This window comes from Dama dama, chromosome 11, assembly GCF_033118175.1.
Source record: "Dama dama isolate Ldn47 chromosome 11, ASM3311817v1, whole genome shotgun sequence".
Lineage (NCBI taxonomy): Eukaryota > Metazoa > Chordata > Mammalia > Artiodactyla > Cervidae > Dama > Dama dama.
Genome location: NC_083691.1, coordinates 3,428,530 through 3,453,733, shown reverse-complemented (window position 1 = coordinate 3,453,733; position 25,204 = coordinate 3,428,530). Strand labels below are relative to the sequence as shown.

The 25,204-nt window shown below is 56.2% G+C and overlaps 1 protein-coding gene across 5 annotated transcripts in view; it reads right to left on the bottom strand.

Moving 5' to 3' along the window:
* Positions 1-25,204, bottom strand: part of NACC2 (NACC family member 2) — an 81,217-nt gene that overhangs the window by 24,043 nt on the left and 31,970 nt on the right. For 3 of the 5 annotated variants that reach the window (XM_061154299.1, XM_061154302.1, XM_061154298.1), the window contains exon 2: positions 14,257-15,200. In XM_061154299.1, coding sequence (XP_061010282.1) covers positions 14,257-15,139 — 883 coding nt within the window. In that variant the 5' untranslated portion in view covers positions 15,140-15,200. Of the gene's footprint in view, positions 1-14,256; positions 15,201-16,572; positions 16,670-25,204 lie in introns of those variants that run through there. The other 2 variants (XM_061154303.1, XM_061154300.1) reach the window with 2 other exon arrangements.

Below are 25,204 nucleotides of genomic sequence, written 5' to 3'. Positions count from 1 at the left end.
ATAGGATCTTCAACTGTTCTGAAATAGTTCAGAAAAAAACTGAACAGAACTATACACAAAAACTGAAACATGAACAGTATGAAAAGGCAAAAAGATAGGACACTGAAAGATGAACTCCTCAGGTCAGTAGGTGCCCAATATGCTACTGGAGATAGTGGAGAAATAACTCCAGAAAGAATGAAGAGACGGAGCCAAAGCAAAAACAACGCCCAGTTGTGGATGTGACTGGTGATGGAAGTAAAGTCCAATGCTGTAAACAACAATACTGCATAGGAATCTGGAACGTTAAATCCATGAATCCAGGCAAATTGGAAGTGGTCAAACAGGAGATGGCAAGAGTAAACATTGACATTTTAGGAATCAGTGAGCTAAAATGGACTGGAACGGGGGAATTTAACTCAGATGACCATTATATCTACTACTGTGGGCAAGATTCCCTTAGAAGAAATGGAGTAGCCAACACAGTCAACAAAAGAGTCCAAGATGCAGTACTTGGTGCAATCTCAAAAACGACAGAATGATCTCTGCGCGTTTCCAAGGCAAACCATTCAATAGTCACAGTAGACCAAGTCTATGCCCCAACCACTAACACTGAAGAAGCTCAAGTTGAACAGTTCTATGATGACCTACAAGACCTTCTGGAACTAACACCAAAAAAAGATGTCCTTTTCATCATAGGGGACTGGAATGCAAAAGGAGGAAGTCAAGAGGTACCTATAATAACAGGCAAGTTTGGCCTTGGAGTACAGAATGAAGCAGGTCAAAGGCTAAGAAAGTTTTGCCAAGAGAACGCACTGGTCATAGCAAACATCCTCTTCCAACAACACAAGAAACAACTCTACACATGGACATCACCAGATGGGCAACACTGAAATCAGATTGACTATATTCTTTGCAGCCAAAGATGGAGAAGTTCTATACAGTCAGCAAAAACAAGACCAGGAGCTGAGGCTCAGATCACGAACTGCTTATTGCCAAAGGCAGACTTAAATTGAAGAAAGTAGGGAAAACCACTAGACCATTCAGGTATGACCTAAATCAAATCCCTTACAATTATACAGTGGAAGTGACAAATAGAGTCAAGGGATTAGATCTGATAGACAGAGTGCCTGAAGAACTAGGGATGGAAGTTCATGACATTGTACAGGAGGCAATGATCAAGACCATCCCCAAGAAAAAGAAATGCAAAAAGAAATGCAAAATGGTTGTCTGAGGAGGCCTTACAAATAGTTGACAAAAGAAGAGAAGCTAAAGACAAAGGAGAAAAGGAAAGATATACCCACTTGAATGCAGAGTTCCAAAGAATAGCAAAGACAGATAAGAAAGCCTTCCTCAGTGATCAACGCAAAGAAATAGAGGAAACAATAAAATGGGAAGGACTAGAGATCTCTTAAAGAAAATTAGAGATACCAAGGGAACATTCCATGCAAAGATGGGCACAATAAAGGACAGAAACAGTATGCACCTAACAGAAGCAAAAGTTATTAAGAGGAGGTGACAAGAAAACACAGAAGAACTGTACAAAAAAGATCTTCATGACCCAGATAATCACAATGGTGTGATCACTCACCTAGAGCCAGACATCCTGGAATGCGAAGTCAAGTGGGCCTTAGGAAGCATCACTACGAACAAAGCTCGTGGAGGTGATGGAATTCCAGTTGAGTTATTTCAAACCCTAAAAGATGATGCTGTGAAAGTGCTGCGCTCAATATGCCAGCAAATTCGGAAAACTCAGCAGTGGCCACGGGACTGGAAAAGGTCAGTTTTCATTCCAATCCCAAAGAAAGGCAATGCCAAAGAATGTTCAAACCACTGAACAACCGCACTCAGTTCAGTTCAGTTCATTCGCTCAGTTGTATCTGACTCTTTGTGACCCCATGGACTGCAGCACGCCAGGCCTCCCTGTCAATCACCAACTCCTGGAATATCTCACACCCTAGAAAAGTAATGCTGAAAATTCTCCAAGCGAGGCTGCAATAGTACACGAACCAAGAATTTCCAGATGTTCAAGCTGGATTTAGAAAAGGCAGAAGGAAAAAAAAAAAAGAAAAGGCAGAAGAACCAGAGATCAAACTGCCAACATCCGTTGGATCATAGGAAAAGCAAGAGAATTCCAGAAAAACATCTACTTCTGCTTTAATAACTACATCAAAGCCTTTGACTGTGTGGATCACAACAAACTGTGGAACACTCTTAAAGAGATGGGAATACCAGACCACCTCACCTGCTTCATGAGAAATCTGTATGCAGGTCAAGAAGCAATAGTTAGAACAATGGACCAGTTTTAAATTGGGAAGGGATTACTGTCAAGCCTATATATTGTCACCCTGCTTATTTAACTTATATGCAGAGTACATCATGTGAAATGTCAGGCTGGATGAAGCACAAGCTGGAATCAAGATTGCCAGGAGAAACATCAATAACCTCAGATATGCAGATGACACCACTCTTATGGCAGAAAGTGAAGAAGAACTAAAGAGCCTCTTGATGAAAGTGAAAGAGGAGAGTGAAAAAGTTGTCTTAAAAGCTCAACATTCAAAATACAAAGATCATGGCATCCGGTCCCATCACTTCATGACAAATAGATGGGGAAACAAGGGAAACAGTGACAGACTTTCTTTTCTTGGGCTCCAAAATCACCACAGATGGTGACTGCAGCCATGAAATTAAAAGATGTTTGCTCCTTGGGGAAAAAGCTATGACAAATCTAGACAGCACATTAAAAAGTAGAGACATTACTTGCCAACAAAGGCCTGTCTAGTCAAAGTTACGGTTTTCTAGTAGTCATGTATGGATGTGAGAGTTGGACCATAAAGAAAGCTGAGTGCTGAAGAATTGATGCTTTTGAACTGTGGTGTTGGAGAAAACTCTTGAGAGTCCCTTGGACATCAAGGAGATCCAACCAGTCAGTCCTAAAGGAAATCAGTCCTGAATATTCATAGGGAGGACTGATGCTGAAGTTGAAGCTCCAATACTTTGGCCACCTGATGCGAAGAACTGACTCAATAGAAAAGACCCTGAGGCTGGGAAAGATTGAAGGCAGGAGGAGGAGGGGGTGACAGAGGATGAGATGGTTGGATGAAATCACCAACTCAACGCACATGAGTTTTGGCAAGCTCCAGGAGTTGTTGATGGATAAGGAAGCCTGGCGTGCTGCAGTCCATGGGGTGGCAAAGAGTCGGACACGACTGAGCGACTGAACTGAACTGAAAAAGTGAGAAAGAATGATAAAGCAAATGTGGCAAATTCTTACCAGCTAATGAGTCTGAGGAAAATGTATACAGGAGTTCCTTGCACTTTTCTTAAAACATCTCTGTTAAATTTAAAATGATTTCAAATCAGAAAAAAAAATTTTTTTAATAGTACATAGAGAATATCACAATGACCATGAGGTAAAGGAAGATTTCTTTAAACATTATATCGAAATTGCCATTGAACAAGAAAAAAGTTAATAAACTAACTACAGCAAAATTAAAATTATATTAAGAAGATGACAAGTTGTAGAGTGGGAGAAGCTATTTACAAATTTTATCTGACAAAAGAGGCCTATCCAGAGCAGACAGAGCTCCTGAGAAGCTGTGAGAAAAAAACGGACAACTCGCTCTACGAACGTGTGGGAAAGAAGGTTTAAATGGGCACTTCACAAAGGAAGACAGCCAAACTGCCCAAAGTATGAAAAAGTGCTCAGAGTCATTACTCATTATGGAAATTCCACTTCTCTATAAGAGATTTGGGACAACAGATTGCCTGCCAGTGCTCAACATTCAGGATGTCCAGCATCTGTTACAAAATTAACAGATACATGGAGAACCACAAAAAAGGGACTTCCCTGGTGGTCCAAAGGCTAAGACTCCACACTCCCAGTGCAGGGGGGACCAGGTTTGATCTCTGGTCAGGGAACTAGATTCCACATGCTGCAACTAAGACCCAGCACAACCAAATTAAAAAACAAAGAAGGATAGAAAGAAAAACGAACCACAAAAAGGAGACCCTAAGGAGGAGAAAAATCGGTAGGTAGAAACAGACTAAGAAATGACAAAGAGGAGGGCATTAACAGGCAAAGACTTTAAACCAGCTAGAAACACAATCAGAAAATATTTTTAAAATGTCAAAGCCAGAACTCATGAGGGGAGAAATGTAACATACAAATAAGAACAAAATGGAACCACGAAAAAGATCAGTGACCATGGAGAAACAGCAATGGAAACTCCTCCATCTAAAGCCTAAAGAGAAAAAAGGCTCTACGCTAATAAATAAACAGAGCCTTGGGATCTCAGGGACAAAAGTATGTTTAACTGGAGTCATGCGGGGAGGGGCACAAGATAATTGAAGGAATAATGGTATAAATGCATGTGTCCAAAAAGCTCAACAAACTGTAAGCAGAGATAAAAGCAGCCTAAAAAGAAAAGACACAACTTGTAAAGAGACACACAGAGGAATGACTTTGATTTCCTGAGGGGGGAAAAATGCATTTCAGAAAACAAGAGAATGTCTACTGAAAGCAGAAAGTAACAGTCAACCTAGAATTCTATATCCAGCAAAAATACCCTTTAAAAATGAAGGTGACAATTGTATAGTGAAAGTTAATTTCACTGGATATAAATTATACTTCAATAAGGCAGATTTTTTAAAAGGTGATATAAATGCCAAAACCTTTCACTGTGTGGATCACAATAAACTGTGGAAAATTCTGAAAGAGATGGGAATACCAGACCACCTGACCTGCCTCTTGAGAAACCTGTATGCAGGTCAGGAAGCAACAGTTGGAACTGGACATGGAACAACAGACTGGTTGCAAATAGGAAAAGGAGTATGTCAAGGCTGTATATTGTCACCCTGCTCATTTAACTTATATGCAGAGTACATCATGAGAAATGCTGGGCTGGAGGAAGCACAAGCTGGAATCACGATTTCTGGGAGAAATATCAATAACCTCAGATAAGCAGATGACACCACCCTTATGGCAGAAAGCGAAGAAGAACTAAAGAGCCTCTTGATGAAAGTGAAAGAGGAGAGTGAAAAAGTTGGCTTAAAGCTCAACATTCAGAAAACTAAGATCATGGCATCCGGTCCCATCAATTCATGGCAAATAGATGGGGAAACAGTGGCTGACTTTATTTTTCTGGGCTCCAAAATCACTGCAGGTGGTGACTGCAACCATGAAAGTAAAAGACACTTACTCCTTGGAAGGAAAGTTATGACTAACATAGGCAGCACATTAAAAAGCAGAGACATTACTTTGCCAACAAAGGTCCGTCTAGTCAAGGCTATGGTTTTTTCATTGGTCATGTATGGATGTGAGAGTTGGACTATAAAGAAAGCTGAGTGCTGAAGAATTGATGCTTTTGAACTGTGGTGTTGGAGAAGACTCTTGAGAGTCCGTTGGACTGCAAGGAGACCCAACCAGTCCATCCTGAAGGAGATCAGTCCTGGGTGTTCATTGGAAGAACTGATGCTGAAGCTGAAACTCCAATACTTTGGCCACCTGATGCGAAGAGTTGACTCATTTGAAAAGACCCTGATGCTGGGAGGGATTGGGGGCAGGAGGAGAAGGGGACGACAGAGGATGAGACGGCTGGATGGCATCACCAACTCAATGGACATGGGTTTGGGTGGACTCCGGGAGTTGGTGACGGACAGGGAGGTCTGGCGTACTGCGGTTCATGGGATCACAAAGAGTCGGACACGACTGAGCGACTGAACTGAACTGAACATACAATAAAATGGACAAGTCTAAAAAAAAAGAAAAAAGGTGATATAAAAACCTCTTTGTAGTTTTTTTGGGATTCATCACTAGTCCATCACCAGGACTGTAAGAAATGTTACAGGTAATTCTTTAAGCAGAAGGAAAATGACACCAGATAGAAACCAAACTATATGAAGTGTAAAGAACTGGACAAGGTAAATATGTAGGCAGATATAATAGAGTTTTTTCATATTTTAAATTTCTTCAAAAGTAAACGAGACATCCACATGAAAAAAATATTCAGAACCTTGACCATATCTCCCACTTTATACAAAAATTAACTTTAAATGGGCCACAGACTAAACGTAAAACCCAAAGCCAGAAAATAGTTAGAAGAAAACACAGGGGGAACATTTTCTATAATTTTGTTGGGTAAAGACTCAGATACAACACCAAAAGCATGACTGTAAGATGAATGATTAACCACTTACACTTCGTCAAAAATTTTAAATGTCTATGAAAGACATTATTAAGAGGAAGAAAAGACAAACTACAGTCTGGTGGAAAACGTTTACAAATCACATATCAACACAGGATTTCCCCCTGGAAGGCATAAAGAATACACAATATCAATGATACTCAATATTCAAACCACCCAATAAAAAGAGGACAAAGACTCAAAGAGGCACTTGAGCAGAGTGGGTACACAGATGGCAAATAAATATACGAAGGATGTTCCACATCATTAGACATCACAGAAATACAAATTAAAGCTGCAGTGAGACACCATTACAGACCTTGAGGACGGCTTTAAAAAAAAGAAAAAAGACAAAACCAAGTACTGGTGAGAAGACGGAACGACGGGCACTCTCTTGCTCCGCTGGCTGCGATGCAAAGTGACGGAACTATTTCAGACAAGTGTTTGGGCAGTTTCTTATAAAGTTAAGTATGTCTTACCAGACCACCTATGACCTCACTCCTGGGCTAACTTACCAAATAGAACTGAAAACTGAAGTGTGTGCAAAAACCTTTTTTTTTTCTCACATGTTTGCAGCAGCTCAATTCATAATCACTAAAGACTAGGAAAAAACCACAGTCTTTCAACTGGCACATACTGGGTTGGCCAAAAAGTTCATCTGCGTCTTTCTATAAGACGTTAAACCCACTGTGGGAGTACTGCTCGGCAGTCAAAACACAAACGAACCAAGAACTCACGCAACAAGAATGAATCTCAAATGCATTCTGACTCAAAAGACCACACACCGTGTGATTCCACTGATGGGACAAAAATAGGCCACCGGTTGCAGGAGCTTGGGGAGAGGAAGCCAAGACGACAGCGGGGCCTCACGGGGATGATGCAATGTGTGAGGTGACGCTGCTCCGGGTCTTGACTATGGAAGTGGTCACACGACCATATGCATTTGTTCAAACTCAGAGAATAACGTGCCCAAGAGAAGAAATTCCACTCTAAATTGTAGAAGTGACTACAAGTAGAAAAAAGACAACTGGTTGTTCCAAGTGAGAACAGCGACATTAACAAAGCTTCCCTGATGGCTCGGCGGGTGGAGAACCCACCTGCGGTACAGGGGGCCCCGGAGACTCAGGTCCGACTCTTGGGTCGGGGAGATGCCCTGGAGGAGGGCACGGCAGCCCACTTCAGTACTCGTGCCTGAAAAATCCCATGGACAGAGGAGCCTGGCAGGCTACAGTCCAAAAGGTCGCAAAGAGCCAGACACGACTGAGCACGAGATAAGATTCAAAACAGCCTATGAAGAAGTAAAATATTTTACAATTTCACAAAGAACTAGAGCAGGTAAAAACACACTGTTTTGACAGTCTGAGTTCCATGGGAGGGGGCAATAACCCTGAGAAGGTTGATGGGATAAGTCAGATTTGTGAGTCAGCTCTAGACAACAAAAGCACAGTGGGAGTGAAAGGTGAGGGAACCTAAAGAGGAACTCTGGGAAAATTCAATCAGGAAGTGGTGAAAAGAGGAAAAAAGAAAACATGACTAATAAAAAACCAATGAGATAACAGATCTGACCTTAACCCCCTTGGAAATTACATTAAATGTAAATGGTCTAAAGACTCCCAATAAAAGATGGTAAGACTGGATAAAAAAGCAGATCTCAACCGTGCGCTCAAATATCACACAAAATAGTGGGTTGGGTGAATCACAAGCTGGAATCAAGATTGCCAGGAGAAATATCAACAACCTCAGATATGTAGATGATACCACTCTAGTGGCAGGAAGTGAAGAGGAACTAAAGAGCCTCTTGATGAGGACGAAAGAAAAGAGTGAAAAAGCTGGCTTGAAACTCAACATGAAAAAAACGAAAATAATGCCATCCAGTCCTATTACTTCATGGCAAATAGAAGGGGGAAAAGAAGAAGCAGTGACAGATTTTATTTTCCTGAGCTCCAAAATCACTGCAGATGGTGACTGCAGCCATGAAATTAAAAGATGTTTGCTCCTTGGAAGAAAAGTTATGACAAATCTAGACAGCATATTAAAAAGTAGAGACATTACTTTGTGATAAAGGTCCATCAAGTCAAAGCTATGGTTTTTCTAGCAGTCATGTACAGATGTGAAAGCTGGACTATAAAGAAAGCTGAGCGCCAAACAATTGATGTTTTTTAACTGTGGTGTTGGAGAAGACTCTTGAGAGTCCCTTGGACTGTAAGATCAAACCAGTCCATCCTAAAGGAAATCAACCTTGAATATTTATTGGAAGGAATGATGCTAAAGCTGAAGTTCCAATACTTTGGTCACCTGAAGAACCAACTCACTGGAAAAGATCCTGATTCTGGGAAAGACTGAAGGCAAGAGGAGAAGCGGGTGGCAGAGGATGAGACGGTTAAGTAGCGTCACTGACCAACAGACCGGAGTTTGAGCCAACTCTAGGAGATAACGAAGGACAGGAAGGGCTGGTGTGCATGGGGTCGCAGCCAGACACGACTTAGTGACGGAACAAGAAACACAACCATGGGCTACCTACATGAAATGAGTAAGACACGGGAGATCAACAGTGTCCTATCTTTTGCCTTTTCATACTGTTCATGGGGCTCTCAAGGCAAGAATACGGAAATGGTCTGCCATTCCCTTCTCCAGTGGAACACATTTTGTCAGAACTCTCCGCCATGACCCGTCCGTCTTGGGTGGTCCTGCACGGCATGGCTCACGGTCTCACTGAGTTACTGAGACAGTGAAGGGAAGGGAGGCCTGGTGTGCTGCAGTCCACGGGGTCCCAAAGAGCTGGATATGATTTAGCGGCTGAACAACAACAACAGATTAACAGTAAAAAGATGAAAAGAGCCAACAGCAGGTAAATACTAAACATAAGAGGTCTGGCATGGCTATTTTAATATTTACATAGATCAGAAATGGATAAGTTCCATGAAAGATACAAATTACCATGACTTGAAGGGGATGAAAGAGAAATCTGAATAGTTCTATACCTCAACTAACGGAAGTGAAGTGAAAGTGAAAGTTGCTCAGTCGTGTCTGACTCTTTGCGACTCCATGGACTATACAGTCCATGGAATTCTCCAGGTCAGAATACTGGAGTGGGTGGCCTTACCCTTCTCCAAGGGATCTTCCCAACCCAGGAATCGAAGCAGGGTCTCCTGCATTGCAGGCGGACTCTTTACTAACTGAATATGAAAACTGCAGGCCCAAGTGGCTTCACTGGTCAAAGAACGCTTAGGACAGAAATAACATCAAACTTAAACTCTTACAGAAAATAAACGAGAAGGGACATTAGTGTATCATCCTACAAAACCAGCAAAGACACTACAGGCGGACTACGGATAATTAGCCTTCATAAATGCAAAATTCCTTAAGAAAATACTAGCAAATTAAGTACAGCAATATACAAAATGATAACACATAATGACCAAGTGGGGTTTATCCGAGGAATACAAGGGTGGTTCAACATCTAAAAATTAACTGATGCAATACACCACATCAATAAAATAAGGAGAAAACCCAACCGTTTCAACAGACAGACAAAAACTCAGTCCCACTTATAGGAGGACGTCCACGGCAGCGTGAGGACGAAGGCCGCACACAGCCGCCACTGGCAGCACGTCCATGGCGTGGGAGAGCGGCCCAGCCACTAGGATCAAGCACCCACGCTCGGAGCCACAGGGATGATGGATCTCAAGGCACAGTAAGTGAAGGAAGTCAAGGAGAAGAGGTTCCATTCTGCGCGAGCCCCCTCAAGCAGAAGCGACGGTGATTGGAAACAGGTGTGTGGTGGCCGGGCTTGGGGTAGGGACGACCTGGGACAACTTTGAGGGGAGCAAACTGCCGCGTAAACTTGACTGTGCTGTTGGCTGGATCACAGCGACCAACCTCATCACCTGTACGCGGGAAATGGGCATGTTTTATCCCGTGTAGACACTTACATACACAGACGGCGCGAACGGGAAGGCAGGACCGCCCGCCCAGCACAGGCGCGTCTCAGTCTTCCTGCTGATGCTCCAGCGAGACTGGAGTGCGGACAGCCTGACAGTCTGGGTGACGGACAGACGTCCCCAGAGGACAGAAAACAGATCCCAGGCTGCCTGCGGCTGGGGGGTGGGGTACCCGCAAAGAGGTGTGAGCGTCCCCAGAGTGACAGACACGTCCTCCTGACTGTGCTAACGGCCCCACAGCTGGTCTCAAATGGGTACATTTCATACCCGTGTCACTGGGGTATGTAAGTCACACCTCAATAAAACTGGCTTAAGAAGAAATCTCAGCGCACTGGGGGGTGAGGGTTAAACGGGACACTGCAGGGGGCCAGGGAGGCCACCCCTGGAAGCCCTCAGGGCCAGTCCTAGACGACACCGGGAGCGCCGGCCGGCCCCCGGGGCAGCCTTTGGGGTGCACAGTGGGAGAGACACTTTGTGCTGGCCCCTCTCTCAGCTGAGCTGCCAGGATGTTACCTCAAAACACAGAGGACCCCCCGACCCCGGGCAGGGCACCCTACCCTAGACAGGCCGGGGCTTTTGCTGCACTTTCACGGGGTGATGTCCCCGCCCCCAGGCCAGGAGGCAGCATGGAGGGGTGGCAGGGGGTCTGCAGAACCAACCCCGTCTTCTCCCTTCTCGGCAGGACCCCCAAGCGAGCGCCCGTGGGCTCTGAGCTGTGGGTGGGAGCAGTGATCGCCAGGCACCCCGGGGGCCCTGCTGGAGAGACGCCCCGCTGTGCAGAGGGGTGGATACAGCGGGCTTGGCCCTAAGATGTAAGCCGTAAGATGGGTCAGCGGCTGCGCTGACCTCCAGAACCTGGGAACAGTCATGGAGCCGCGTGCCAGCACCCACACCTGAGCACTGCTGGGTCCACCCTGCGTCCAGGCGTGGGGACGGCGGGCAGACCCAGAGGAGGGGCAGAGCCACGCCGGGACATCAGCACACACGCCGGGCCACCAGCAGCGTCCAGGCGCGTCCGCAGGACACCCGGAGGCGGTATCCGCCCAGGAAAGGGTTAACATGGAAGCACGCGGCTGGTGCGTAAATACCCAGGTGCCCCAGTCTCAGACGCCCACGGGGAGCACACCTGCTTGCTGACCCAGCACCTGTACAGTGAGGAGGGCGGACCTGGAGGCCAGAGGTGGTCAGACCACAGAGAACAGGGGCAGCGGGGGTGCCCACTCTGTGGCTCATCCCCCCTCCCCTCCATGTCCCCTGACGGGGATGTGGCTGAATCAACCAGGGCATCTCCCCGATAGACGGCGGTGCAGGACCCGCCCGGGATGGAGGAGACACACAGGCTGGGAACAGGAACCCAGAGGGGGCTGCTGAAGGACTGAGACGCATTCGCTCATCTGGAACGTTCCATTCCTCGATTTCAGCGAGCAGGGGCTGCCAGCGGCCCTCCATGGGGATGAGGCTGGGGCTCCGGTCTCTGGCTCCTTCACGGCCCTGCATGCAGGGTGCTGGTCAGAAGACCCCTGAAGGTCACTCAGGCCACCCTCTCCCTTGGCCAGGAAGGAGGAGGGACTCCAGAGAGCCTGAAAGCTCCAGACGCCACCAGCTCAGAGTCCTGCCCTGCCTTTGTCTGGGTGCCGGAAGAGAGGCGCCTGGCTATCGGGTGGCCCATGGCAGGTATGAGGACGCCCCCTGCTCAGACTCAGCCAGGGCACAGTGGGAGCCTGGGGGCCGGGGAGCCAGCACCCAAGGAGCAGCCCACCACTGCGGACGGGCCCTCTCCGCCTGCCCGGCCCCCTTGGACCCTCCCCCACAACCCTCTTCCCAGCGCACCCAGCACCCAGCGATGCCAGCCACGTCACTGCCGATAACCTAGATCTTAACCAAGAAATCACACCCCCCTCCCTGCCCCACTTATGGGCTCAGCGAGGAGAACACCCAGGCCGGAGCCTCACGGGTCAGCTGGAGGCAGGGCCGCTCCCAGGCCCTCTGTCCCCCCAGTCTCCCAGCTTGCCGCCACCAGCCTGTCCACCGCCAACAAGCCCAGGGGCTCTGGGGGCCGCGGGGCACAGGCACGCGGGACTTGCTCAGCCGTGCCCGCCCTGAAGGACTCGGCATGTGGTCTCGTGGGGGGGAGAGGGGCTGGGGAGAAGGCACAGTCAAGGCCGTGGGGCGGCTCGGTCTCACAAGCCCTCCCCGGGCTGTCCACGGCCACTGTCCCTTGCCCTCTCAGAAAACCCCAGATCACAGGAGAGGGCCAGGCTTGTGCACCCAGAGCAGCAGGTGCCCCCAGACGAGCTACCGCTCTGCCCGCACACCAGTGCCACCCTCAGCACCCTGTCCTGTCTCTCACCATCTCCAACCCGTCAATGCCTGAGGCCACACGGCGGGGCGGGCTGAGCGGGGAAGACCCTGGGGAGGCAGCTGTACCAGGCCCCCTCCTGGTTTGGCATCACACCTCCAGGGACCACGGCGGGCAGCCCCACCGCTGGGCCCACAGCAGGTTCGGCCCTGACCCCTCCGCTGAGCCCTGTCCTGCTGCCGGCATTTGTTGTGGCCAGGGGGGTGGTCCTTAGGGGCTGCACGCCCTGGGGAAGGGGCTTGGGAGCCACCCTAGCTCCCTCTGGGCACCGCCTGGGGGCTGCTGGGGCAGGAGCAGGCTGAGGGGGCCGCCCACAGGTGGCTCCCGGGGTCCCGGCCAGGCCTGACCCACACCTGAGCTTGTGGCTTTCTTGGGGTCAGGAACACGGAGCCCTACCCTCCACCACTAAGAGGAAAACCCCATCCAGACAGAGGCGGTCTGTGTGCTAGCATCCTGCAGAACTCACACAAATGTGACAAAACGCATTCAAACAAAGTACTGCGCTGCAGGGAAGACGATGCCCGAGCCCACGGGAGCTGTCCAGGGCACCGCCACCCCTGCAGCTCTGAGAGAGACCCCAGGAGGGGCCCAGGTGGGCCAGACCAGAGCCGAGACCCAGCCACCCCATCCACGGCCGCTGGGGACCAGCTGTCCCAAGGGCCTGAGTTGGCCGGTGCTCCCGGCTCCCTGTCCCCGTCCGTCCAGAACTGATGGACCTGCGCCTGCCTGGAGATGGAAGAGTGGAAGGGGGTGGGAGGCGGGGGTCGGGGGCAGACAGCGTCAGCCCCATCGGGGCGCGAGGCCACGGGCAGTCTCAGGGGAGGAAAGAGTCTCCGAAGTGCCCCCGGGCCCAGCTCTGGGAGGTCACTCCCCACTGGCACCAAGCTTCCGGCCAGTCAGTCACTGGACTCGGGCCCCGCATGCAAATCAGGCCAGGCGGCGAGCCAGGCACACAGCCGGTCTTTGGGGAACGCAGAAGGCGGGGGGGGACACACAACCCGGGGCCTCGATGGTGGGACCCTCCACCCACGAATCCTGAACCCTCTCTGGGGGCCGTGAGGCAGTTTACAGGTAGCAACAGGCGTCTCAAGTCAGAATGTGCCGGCTTTATGATCCCAAAGGCACGAGTCCTCCCAAAACAAGGGCGGGTCGGGGGGCGCTCGCTGCACTCAGGAGGCGCTTTCTGACCTGCCCCGGGTGCTGGCCGTGATTGGAAGACTCCAAGGACGCTCTGGACTCGAGGCGAAAGCACATGGGAGGGGCAAAGGGCGGAGGTCAAAGGTGACAGAGATGGATCTGATGGGGCAACCTCACTGACAGGGCCTCAAGCAGGCATGGGGTCAGCGGGGCTGCACGGTGCCCTGCGAGCCCTCGGGCAGGTCCCTGCTCCACCAAGGCCCACAGTCTTTTTCATCTGTCCAGAGAAAGCCCGGGTCCTGGCCCACGCGCTCCGCTACAGCTAAACTTTTCCGGGGCCTCCCATCCCACCCAGGGTCGACTTTATAGAAGGTCCTCAGCTAAGGCCGTGCAAGAGGGACCCAATTCCTGCTTGTGCCTCAGGGTCAGCTGCCGACAGCTCGTCCGGTCTGAGCTGGGACCTGCACGCCTCTGGCACAGTGGCCGCCCTGAGCTGTCCCGGCCCTGGGACGTGCCCATCTCCCCGCCAGGCTGTGACGCCACGGGTCAGGCCCGGGCAGCCTCAGTGCCCACACGGGAGGTGCCTGGAGGGCCCCGGCCACGCCCGTGGGCGGGAGGCCGCAGTGGGGGCGGCGGCGGGCCCGCCCCGCGTTACCTGCATAGCTGCCTGTGGCCTTGATGTACATCTGGCCGTACTGCTCCTCCACCATGGTGTCGTAGGCCTCGTCGTCCTCCTCATCCTCCTCGTTGTGGTAGGAGGTGGGGCTGTCCGTGGTGGGCAGGCTGCTGGCCCCGGGGCTGGTCCGCTCCCCCTGGGAGTACGGCGCCTGCTGGATGCTGGGGATGAGGGTGGCCAGGCTGGGCACCCCGTAGTAGGAGACGCGGGGCAGCTTGAGAGGGGCCGTGCCCGCGGCCACCGCCGGGCCGGCGGCCACCGCCGCGCCATCCCGGGGCCCCGTCTCCAGAGGGCGCTTGGGGGCCAGGCCCGGGCCGGTGGCCAGAGGCAGCTCCAGGGCTTCGTGCTTGACGCGGGTCAGCAGCGGGATGGGCACGGAGGGGGACACGACGTAAGGGGGCGCGGCGGCTGGCTGCAGCTGGTTGCAGGGGCTCTGGGGCTCGGAGCTGGCGTCCTCGATCATGGTGGTCTGCGAGTCGCAGTGGGGCGAGCTCACCTTGAACATGAGGTCGGTGCCGCGCTCCACGATGTGCTGGATCTGCAGGAAGCCGGCCGTGTACATGACCACGAGCTGCTCGCTGGCCGCCATGGTCAGCCTGCCCGTGTAGCAGAAGGACAGGATCTGCTGGAAGCAGGCGGGTGGCACCGTGCCTGGCAGCTCGAAGGCGCTCTTGCTGTTGCCGCTGAACAGGTCGCGGAAGTAGAGGCTGCTGGCGGCCAGGACGGCCCGGTGGGCCTTGAAGGCCTGGCCCTTGACCACGATGGACACATCGCAGTAGAGGCCCAGCAGACGCTGCTCGTTGAGGCAGCCGAGCACGGTGTTCCCGAAGTTGGGGATCTCGATGTGCAGCATCTGCGACATGGCGGGAGGTGAGGGGGCCGGCCTCAGACTCTCAGCGGGGGAGCCGCCGGGTGGGGCGCATCTGCGGGAGATAGGGTGTGGGCGCGGGGGTCAGGGTCAGGCTCCTGGACGTCCAGCAGCTGGGCTGTGCTCTGCGCAGCCACCCTGCTCTGCCCCAGCGCCTGCCTCCTCCACCCCCGCCGACCCCCGCTCCCAGGCACCCTAGCCTCGCCCCAGCCACGACGCGCCAGACCAGGTCTGGCCACAGACCCGCCAGCAGCGGCACCCCGGCAGAGCCCTCAGCACTGCCCAGGAGCCCCAGCTGGATTCCCAGCCAGGTGTGTGTGTGGGTGCCCCCATGCCAGCCCGGGGCAGAGTGCAAGGGCCCCTGAGGTCCGAAGACACCCGTCCTGGTGGGGCCCAGGAAGAGAGGCCTGGAGACAGAAGACGGGATGACAGAAGGATGGGACAGGCCGGCCAGCCACGGAGCTGGAGGGGCAAGGGCGGTGGGCCTCTGTCCATCTGCACAACTCTTCTCCCAGGAAAAAGTTAGCAGCAAAGGGGCCCCTCTGCTGCCTGTCCCCTGGGAGGGGCCAGAACCCAGAGCCCGGCACCGCGGCGATGGGAGAAGCAAGCGGGGGTCCTCTCGGAGGCTTTGGTTTCGGTTTGCTTTTCCCCTTTCCTCTTAGAGCAGCCATGCAGAGAACCCGCCGGGAGTTGGGCGGGGGGGGGTGTGTGTGTGTGTGAAGTCCTGCCCCTGCAGACTGAGAAGCAGCCCCCCTCTGCCCCCTGGAGAGGCGGGCAAGGGTGGGGGGGGGCACCCAGAGAGAGAGCTGGGGCGGGGAGAACTCAGTCGCTCCGCCGTCTCTGCTTCCCTCCCAGCAAAGGAGACTGCGGACTCCCCCGACCCGAGCTGTGAGTCCGACTCTGGGACTCAGCTCCCCCACCGGCCTGAGTTGCCTGGGGATCGGGCGGCCAGGGCAGGAGTTGGGAGCCTGTCGCAGCCCCACCTGCATGCCCTCCCGCCGCCCCCACCCCCCCAGCTCCTGCCGCCAGCCAATCCCTGCTGGCTCGCTCCCAGCCCAGGTGACTGGAGGGGTCCTGGGGGAGGCAGGGGAGGGTCTGGCTAGGGCTCAGATGCTGCCAGGGGGGTGCTGCTGGCCCCCGGGGTCTGGTGCCGGACTCCCCCGGGGCCGGATGGGCCGGGGAAGGGCTGGCCCAACTCTGCGCAGCCAGAGCCCGTACAAAGGGCCGCTCTGTCCCGCGGGAGGAAAGTGCGGGCATCCGGCGAAGGAGGGCGGAGTGTGGAGACAGGAGTTGGGCAGGTGGGCGGCTGCTGTGGGGGGCGCGGGGAGGGCCCGCGGTAACCCCCCCTCCAAGCTCCCGCCGCACCCCCGGCTGCGGAGAAGAAGTTGCCGGCCCAGCCGGCGGCACCGGCGGCGGGGAAGACCTACCTTTGGCCGCTGCCGCCGTGGCCCCGGCGCTGCCCACTCAGCCTGGCAGGGGCAGGCTCGCCCGCACGCCCGGCCGCCCGCAGCCACCAGCTGCTCCGGGAATGCAGCAAACGGAGCGGGAGCCCTTGGGGTGGGGAGGGCGAGAGGAGGAGGAGGAGGGGGGCGGGGGGCCGCGAGTCTCGGCGCGGGGCTGGGCCGGCTCAGCTGCACCCAGCCCGGCGCTCCGGGGCAGCGCACAGCATCCAAATGAAGAGGCCGGATGCAGACGGACATTCAGGCAGCTCTCGGGAATGAATAGCCGCCTTTGATTTGGGAGCCGAAGTAAATGCCAGCTCCCAGCCCCGGCTTTAAAAAACAGTGGAGGGTTGGTGCCAGAGGAATGCACGGCTCCGGGTGTTGGTACAAGACAGACTTTTGATGACTCACTGCAATGCAAACAAAGATGGCAGAAATACTGTACTGTACGCGGGGAGACGCTTCGTGGTGCCACGGCAACTGAGACAGCCTGGAAATTTATAGTGCAGTTTTGCATATGAATTACCCAGTAAACTGCCACCCTGCCACCCAGTACAGCCAGAGTGTCAAAGCATTTAAACTATTCCAAACAGTCTGCTGGGCTGGCAGAGCCGCCTGACTCCTGGGAAGGGGTGGGGGGTGGCTGGGGCGGGGCGGGGGGGGGGGGCGGGTGTCGCGGGCGAGGAGGCCAGGGGGTCCGGCAGACAGAGAGCAGAAGCTGGTGAAAGAGGGGAGCCCAGACGGGGAGGGAGAGAAGGGAAATGAGGCAGAAAGAGGGGAGAGAGAGAGGAGCCAGGAGGAGGAGGAGGCCCAGGGCCCCGCCCCCCAGTGCCCTGCAGGGCCCCAGGGCCCCCCCTCCCCACTTCCTGGGGTCTCTGGAGCTGTGAGCCCGAAGGCCCAGCCTCAACACCCCCATCCCACTCACCCACCCAGGGAGCCACTCTGCACCCCAACTCCCGCCGCCTCGGCCAGGACAGCTCTCTTAGAGTAGTGCAACTTTGTGACGGCAGCTGGGGCCAGGCCCACGGTGGCCAGCATCCAGGAGCCCCCTGAAGAACCAGCCCTGGTCCCTGGTGGACTTGGCACGGGGAGGCGGCAGGTCACCCGTGTGGGCCCACACTATCCATGAACCGCTGAATCTGTCCCTGGCACGCTGCCCACCCTGCTCAAGAGAGAACGGTGCCCCCCAGCCTGCCCCGCCAGCCCACTGGATTCGTGGGCTCAGGGGCAGACTGCTAGCCTGCCCAGCCTCGGCTTCCCTGCCTGCCACCCACGGGACAGCCGCCTGCAGGCAGGGGCCAGGCTGAGACGGGAGACAGCCAAGGCAGGCCTGGTCCCTGCAGTGCCCAGCATCACGGCCGTCAGGGCGGCATCCCGCATGGTCCCCTCCGCAGCATCCAGAGAGAAAGAAATGGCCATCTGGCACCTCCCTATTCACACCCCGTGGGGCTCGGCTTCTGAGAGAAAGACCGTAGGAAAAGCCGCCGAAGGAGAGCGGGAAGAAGTCCAGGTGTGGGGAGCCCACGCAGGGGCTTTGTGCGTCCTGCCTGGGACCCGAGACTACTCCAGGGGGAGGGCGACGCAGGCCCGCGTGCGCAGCATTCACAGAAACGGCGCCCAATTGGCGCTCTGGGGACCTGGGGGCCACGTGGGCCAAGGACAGCGGGGTCCGGCCGAGCTTCCCCGGGCTAGAGGCTCATGTGGGGCGACCGTATCTCGGCGAGGCACTGAGGACCCTTCCTCCCCGCGTGGTCGGTCCCCGGGGCGGTCTCTGCATCTGGGGCGTGGCCACACCACGGGTCCACACAGACACCCATGTCTGCACACCTCCTCTCCCATGTCCCCAAGCCCATAGCATCGCCAGGCCCCCCGAGACTGGGCTCCCAGTGTCCTCCTGGTGGTCCCCCTTCGCTGGGGCCTAGGTGAAGCCCACCGGCCCCAAGATGCGGGGTTGGGACCTTGGGTGGGGGTCACAGGCACAGCCCCCTGTGCCCACCCAGCCACAGAAGGGGGGCAGACTGGGCACAGAGGAAGCCAATCTGGGGCAACAGGGGGAAACTCAGGTCAAAGAACAGAAGGACCCGCGATGGGCAGGAAGCGCAGAGAGCCACGCCCTCCACGAGCTCTCCCCTGCCTGTGCCGTGGCCAGGCCCTTCCTCGACCAGACCTGCCACCTTCAGGCCACTTCCGCAGCGAAGTCCTCCAGCTGCCACACGGGAGCTTGGTGAGGCCGGGGTGGGTCTGCCCAACGCCTGATGGGCATTTAACCCCAAGCTGGGCATGGCCGGGGAGGGCTAAGTAAGGGATGGGCTGTGCTGCCCAGGAACACACACCGCAGTGGGGACAGGCCCCCCACGTGGCCCCCTGTACCCACCACCGGGAGACTCCCAGAGACCATGATGGGGTCTCCTGAGCCAGATGGGGCTCTTGTGCCATGAGAGGGGAGGGGTGACCTAGCCTGGCCGGGGTGGGCAGATGCTGCAAAGGTGCAGTGGGCCCTGGCCCCAGAGGGTCTCAACCGCCCAGGGCTGGGCAGGGAGCAGCCAAATCCCCAGCTGAGAGCAGGGGACGGCGGTGTGCAGCCTACGGAGCCGACCCCTTCAAGAGCACATCCTGGTTCCGCTGGGCACCACCCCGTGTGCCCAGCCACCTCGAACGCAGGTCCCGTGGCCTCTATCTAGCAGAGGATGCCCACCCAGGATGGGGGTGAGGGTCACCCTTCGAAGGTGGCTGCAGGGTTGAGGGAGATGAGGTTATTAGCAAAGTGCCCAGCTGGAGCCTGGCACAAGTGACGTGTAAAATCCATCTCGTGACGCTCCCTGCTGGGACCTACCCCGCCCCTCAGCCCTGCTATGCAGGCCTCCCCCCGGGGCTGCGGCCAGACCGTTCACCCAGAGAGGGGCCACCACTCTCCCCTGCGAGGTGACAGGCCGCCTGGTCCCCGGGGACGGGGACAACCAGCCCTGCTGTTGCTGTGTCCTCAGGCCACCTGTGCGGGTGAGACGGCCGCCCCAGCCGCCCAGCCCGGGACAGACAGCCCAGCCTGAGCTGGTTTCGGGTTGCTTTCTTAGAAGCCTCGGCCGGAGCGAGAACAAAGCTGAACTTTAGGAGAAAGAATAAAATAAAGGCTTGGTTTACACACTCAGGGCCGTGAAAGCAGGACGAGCCCAGGGCCAACCTGCGGGCAGTGGTGGAAAAGAGAGAGGAGGGGGCCCTGGGCAGGCCGCCCCCTTCCCACCCCCACGCAACTGCCTCTTCCATCTGTGCCTCAGTTTCCCCAGCTGTTCTCCTCCCTTCGCAGCAGGGCTCCTGGGCTGGCTACTTACAGAAGGTTCTGAAGATGTGGAGGGAACATCCGAGACCCCTAACTTCGCTCATCCCAGCCATCCTCAAAGCCACTGGACCACGGAGCCCTCCCCCTCATAATGCCCTTCAGAATGGAACTCGCTCTGGGAAACCCCAGCTGACACCCACAAAGCCAGAGTCCAGCCCCTGCAGCTGTGCCAGCCTCGATTGGGGGGGTCCCACTCTACACAGACTGCAAGTGCTCCCAAGGAACAAGCAGGGGGCGGGGGGATCCTCTTCTGTGGGCCCTCCCTCAGGGACGGCTGAGAGCTGGGCCTGGGATGACGGGTCGTCCACCAGAGCACAACCAGGCGGCCTGCGGGCAGCGCGGCCCACAGGGGGACGAGAGAAGGACGCGGGGGTACAGGCCCTAAGAGTGCAGACATGCATGCACACAGGGGCCTAGTGGGCGTCGGAGTCCACCCACCCCAGACCCCAAAGAGCCTCCCGCAGCAGGGCCACGGAGGAGGAAAGCAACGTTTCATTTCTGCAGGATCACTACCAGCAAGGGAAAGGGAGGCGAGATAAATTAAATTAAATTAAAATTATTTTGCAGGATTTAATTTCACCAATCTAATCAGAGGTCTGGACCTCGGCAAACACACAGCCATTAAAGGCACCCACTGTAGGGGAAGTGGGGGGGGGGGGGCAGGTGTGCCAGGAACATTCTGGAAGCAGTAAAAGGAACACCTCCGGCCCCCAGCCCGGGGCCCATCCCCTTGGCAGCCCCACTGCCCAGCCTCCAGGCCCTGCACCTCAGGACCTTGGCGGGGGGCAGCCAGCCTGGCGACAAGGAGGCAGGGCACCGCAAAGTCGGGGCCAGGCCCCAGTGGTCATGTCCGCCAGGACCACGTCCGTCCTGCAGGGCGGCAGGCAGGTTCCTGAGTCGGCACGAACACACGTGGGCACGCCGGGGCCCCAGGAATACACTCAGGCCTCCACCCGGAGGCCGCAGGAGAGCGTGGGGGGTGGTGGAGGGCTCCCCCTGGCCAGCTGCCATTGGAGCAATGGCCTGGCTTCCCCATTGCAGCCCAGTCTCCAGTTAGCCAGCTCTCTGACACTCCAGCCCCAGGCCCCGGCCGATGCTCTGATTCTCAGAGGGGCAAGGGGGAAGCGGCTGGGGGCTGACCCTTGGGAGGCCCAGGTGCTCGGGTGAAACAAGGCTGCCCACTTGGGCATGCCAGCCCCCTGAGAGATGGGCGAGGTCCCACCCAGTGTGAGCCTCAGGTCTGCATTAAACTTTTAATACCTCCCCAGGCAGGGCTGGGCCGCCATGGGGCTGCTAATGGAAGGGCCAGGGCAGGGCAGCAAAGCTCTGGGTGGGGTGTCAGCTGCCAGGAGCCTTTCCCCCTGGTCCCCACCTGTGTGCCTGGCTCCCAGCCCTGTTTCCTCCACGTGGGTGCAGATGAGGAAGCCAGGGCACCCAGAGGGTGAGCTTCCTGCCCAGGCCTCCGGCCAGGACTACACTTGATCATCCAGCCCCCGCCAGCTGCCTGCTTTCAAAAACCCTCATCCCGGGCAACTTAGGTCATCGGGCAGTGGGGGGTGCTGACCCTGCTGGGCAGACGGGGCGCTGAGGCCTGGACTTGCCTCTGGTCCCCAGGACTCTGCTGCAGAGAAGGGACTCTGACCTCAGCCTCTGTGCTTGGCAGTCTGAGAGTCCTCGGTGCCTGGGGAGGGGGTGCACAGGCCTCCAAAACCTCAGAGTCACATGGGTCCCCGGCCGTGGCCCCACTTTCAAGACCCCCATCCCAGGTCACCACAGCCCAGCCCGACAGGCAGAGGAGAGAGGCCTCTTGGGTTCCGCCAGGCACCTGGGCAGCCTCCGCCCAGGCCACAGCCTGGACCGGCACCAAGCATAGAAGCTGGTTTTAACTGCACCAACAAATGTTTGCCTGGAAGCTTTTTTTTTTTCTCAAACAGAGAAGGGTAGCCTGCCAGAATCCGCAAATTCAGAAATGTGCTTCCCAGCCCTTCCCCTGCCACCCCAGGAGGCAGGGCCGGCCCTCAGAGAGAGGTGCATGCACGCAGTTGGCTGGCCCTCCAGAATGATCCCTAGCCCCCTGGGGGCCCAGGGCACCAGACTGGGCACCCACAGCCGGGGCCCATCGGCCCCACTGGCTGCGGGGCCCCGGGGGCCAGGCAGGGCCTGGGTGGACACACCATCGGGTGGGCCGTGGGGCCCTGCGCCACACAGCACATGGCCTATGCGGTGGACTCTGAACAGCGTCCAGACTAGGGGTCTGGTGGCCCAGCTCCCTCCTACATGCCACTGCGACGGTGACTTCCTGCCACCAACAGGCCAGCCTCTGACCCTCCGCTCGGACATTTCCACTTTGGTGTGGGTCGGAGGTTGGGAGCCAAACAAACAGGGCGTGAACCTAAAGAAACAGCAATGGCCGGCCCAGCGGGAGGACAGGGGCCACCCCCCACCAGGAGCCTACCTGGACACCCTGTGTCCCACCGAGCGCACAGACTAGCCACCGACGGGTCCAGAAGGCTCGTGAAGAATTAAGCAGTGTTTAGAACAGCGCTGACAATCTCTCTCACCCGTATTTGTAATTTAAATACCGTAAGCTTGAAGAGTGTCCCCCTCGGGCATCGTTTAGTAACTTAGAAAGCCGGCTCCACGCCTGTAGACGGCAGCTTCTCCTCCCTCGTGGACTGAAGCAGGGTCTCCCCTGGTGCCCGGGCTCGAGCGCACGGTTCGGGGGTGGGGGTGCATTGAGAGCAAGGGCTGCCCGGGATGGGGCGCCAGGCCTCAGGCACTGGCCGCCCTCCCGTGGTCCCCACAGTGCCTCAATGTCCCCTCCGAGGGCCGGCAGGGGTCTCGGAAGCAGCCAGGTCCTCAGTGGCGGGTGGCGGGTGGCAGGCGGCGGGTGGGGGGCGAGCGCGCCAGGCCGGGCCGGTCACCCAGCTCATTAACGACAGTGCCTCTACACACACTCCGGTCTTTAATATTCATAGCTCTCTTCATCTGCATATCATGCCATAAATAGTCGAGGTAAGACACAAAGCTCCCCTGCATTTCTAATTATGCTTAAAAATCTAATGTAAATCAGACCGACACAGAAATACTAAATCAGCCACTGGCAGGGGCTGGGGGGAGAGCAGGGGGTGGCAATTACGCTGAGATGGGGGCCACGTGCATGCACCCCACCTCCACCCCCCCGCCCAGCTGGGTGGCTGTGGGGGTATCAGGGGTCCAGGCCCCCCACCTTCCCCGGCTTGGAGCTGGGCAGCAGCGTTCCAGGCCACTCCCGAGCCAGGCTCACCCACGTGGCCTTGAAGAAGAGAGAAAGCGAAGGGGCAGGGGATATGCCCGTGGCAACTCAGGGACCGCCCCCAGCCCTGCCCCAAGGCCAGCTCGCCTGTCCCACTGAGGGCATCTGCCAACGGGCCTCCCTGCATCCCCGCACCTCGGCCCCCAGCCCACATAGGGCCCCAATCCCGGGCTCCCCCTGCCTCCACACCCAACCAGCTCTACAGAAGAGGCTGACTCCGTGGCAGAGGAGAGTCAGAGTCCATGTGCCCCGGGGCAATGCCTGCTTAGGGGTGGGGACGGGGGATGGAACTGGGCAGCCGGGAACCGCAGGCAGAGCATCAAGCCACAGAAGGGCGTGGGGACAGGACTGGAGGGGACAGTGGGTCCCCTGAGCCCCAAGGGGTCTCCAGCCCTGCCTGGCAGGAGAGGCCTGGGGCGGCCTTGGCGCTGCCCCCTGGGCCCAGTCCTGTCCGCAGGAGACGCAGAGCAGGGCTTCGGAGCAGATGCCCAGGGCCATTCAGAGCCCATCAGGCCCTGCCACCACGGGTGGGCACCAGAGGGGCGTCCGGGACCCCCACAGGTGGCCCCGACACTAGATCTCAGGGTCTCTGCAGCTGGGACAGTGGGGTCACCTGGACGGGGGAGCCCAGGAGGAGCAGGGCCAGAGGCAGGTGACCCGGCCTCCATCAGGGTAGGCATCTGCCTCCCACCCCTCATCCTGACCCTCAGCTTCCTGGGCAGCCCCAGGAGATGGACTGGCGCTCAGCACAGCTTCAGCCCAGTCCCGGGCCCCTGAAATGCAGCCTAGAGTCAGGGCCCCAGGCTGCACACCCCTGCCCATCCTGGGGCACGGCAGGAAGGCCCCCAGAGGAGCCTGCAGGAGGTCCAGGCCTGGGTGACACGGGGCTACCCCACTGCCTTTATCGAGACGCAGAGACGCCTGCTGCCCGCATCTGCCTGGCATCACGCCCAGACCTATTTTTAAGCCCATTTACTAGAAATCCCACAAATTAAAGGAAATACGGATAATGCAGTCAGAATCCTGGGGGGCAAATAAAAGCTGCACATAGTCGTCCTCCTGCTCCAGTGTGAGAATCTCAACCACAAACCAGATCTCCCCAAACTGCCCCAGGGATGCAGGCGCGTCCTGCGTGACAAGGACGGTCCAGCGCACCCTGGGACTGCAGGCACGGGCCGCGGCCCACGGCAGGGTTGTAAAAAGCAATTACCTCTATGAAAAATAAAGGCTGTAAATACAAACACCCAACTTTATGGCCCGGGAACGCCGATCACCAGTAGCTACCGATAGCACGTCAAGATGGCACGTTCTCTCCCCAAGGTGAGGCCAGGCCCCCAGGACAAGCTGGCTGGCCGAGGTGAGGGGCTGAGAGGCCCAGGCCCGCTGGACTCCAAGGTCAAGGGTCGTCCTGCAGGCTCACCAGCCCATCAGCACCCAAAGTTGTCAGGACACACGGCCAGATTGCTCCTGAGGAAAACGCCCTAAAGGCACAGCTGGTGGGCACCAAGCCCTTGCAGACCCTCAGCACCCCGGGGCCTGTCCTCCCAGCCCCCAGGCCTCCGGGGCCCCCTCCCCTGCTTGCTCCACCGGCCAGGCAGCCAGGTGTCCACTCTCCAACCACCCCTTCACCAGAACCTCCCCCTCTGCATCCTGACACGCGGGTTCCCTGAGAGACTGGGGGTCGGGGGTTTGCACAGGTGGAAAGGGAGCAGCGGATGGGGAGGTGTGTGTCTGTGCGTGTGTGTGTATGTGTGTGTGAGTACGTGTGTGTGTGCACACATGTGTGTGCATGCATGCGAGCACACGTGAGCAAGTACGTGTTTGTGCGTGCACACGTGCACATGTGTATGAGCGTGTGTGCATGTAAGTACATGTGTGTGAGCAAGTACGTGTATGTGTGTTTGTGTTGTGTACGTGTGTGCGTGTGTACGCATGCATGTAAATACATGTATGTGTGAATGTGCACGTCCGTGAGTACATGTATGTGC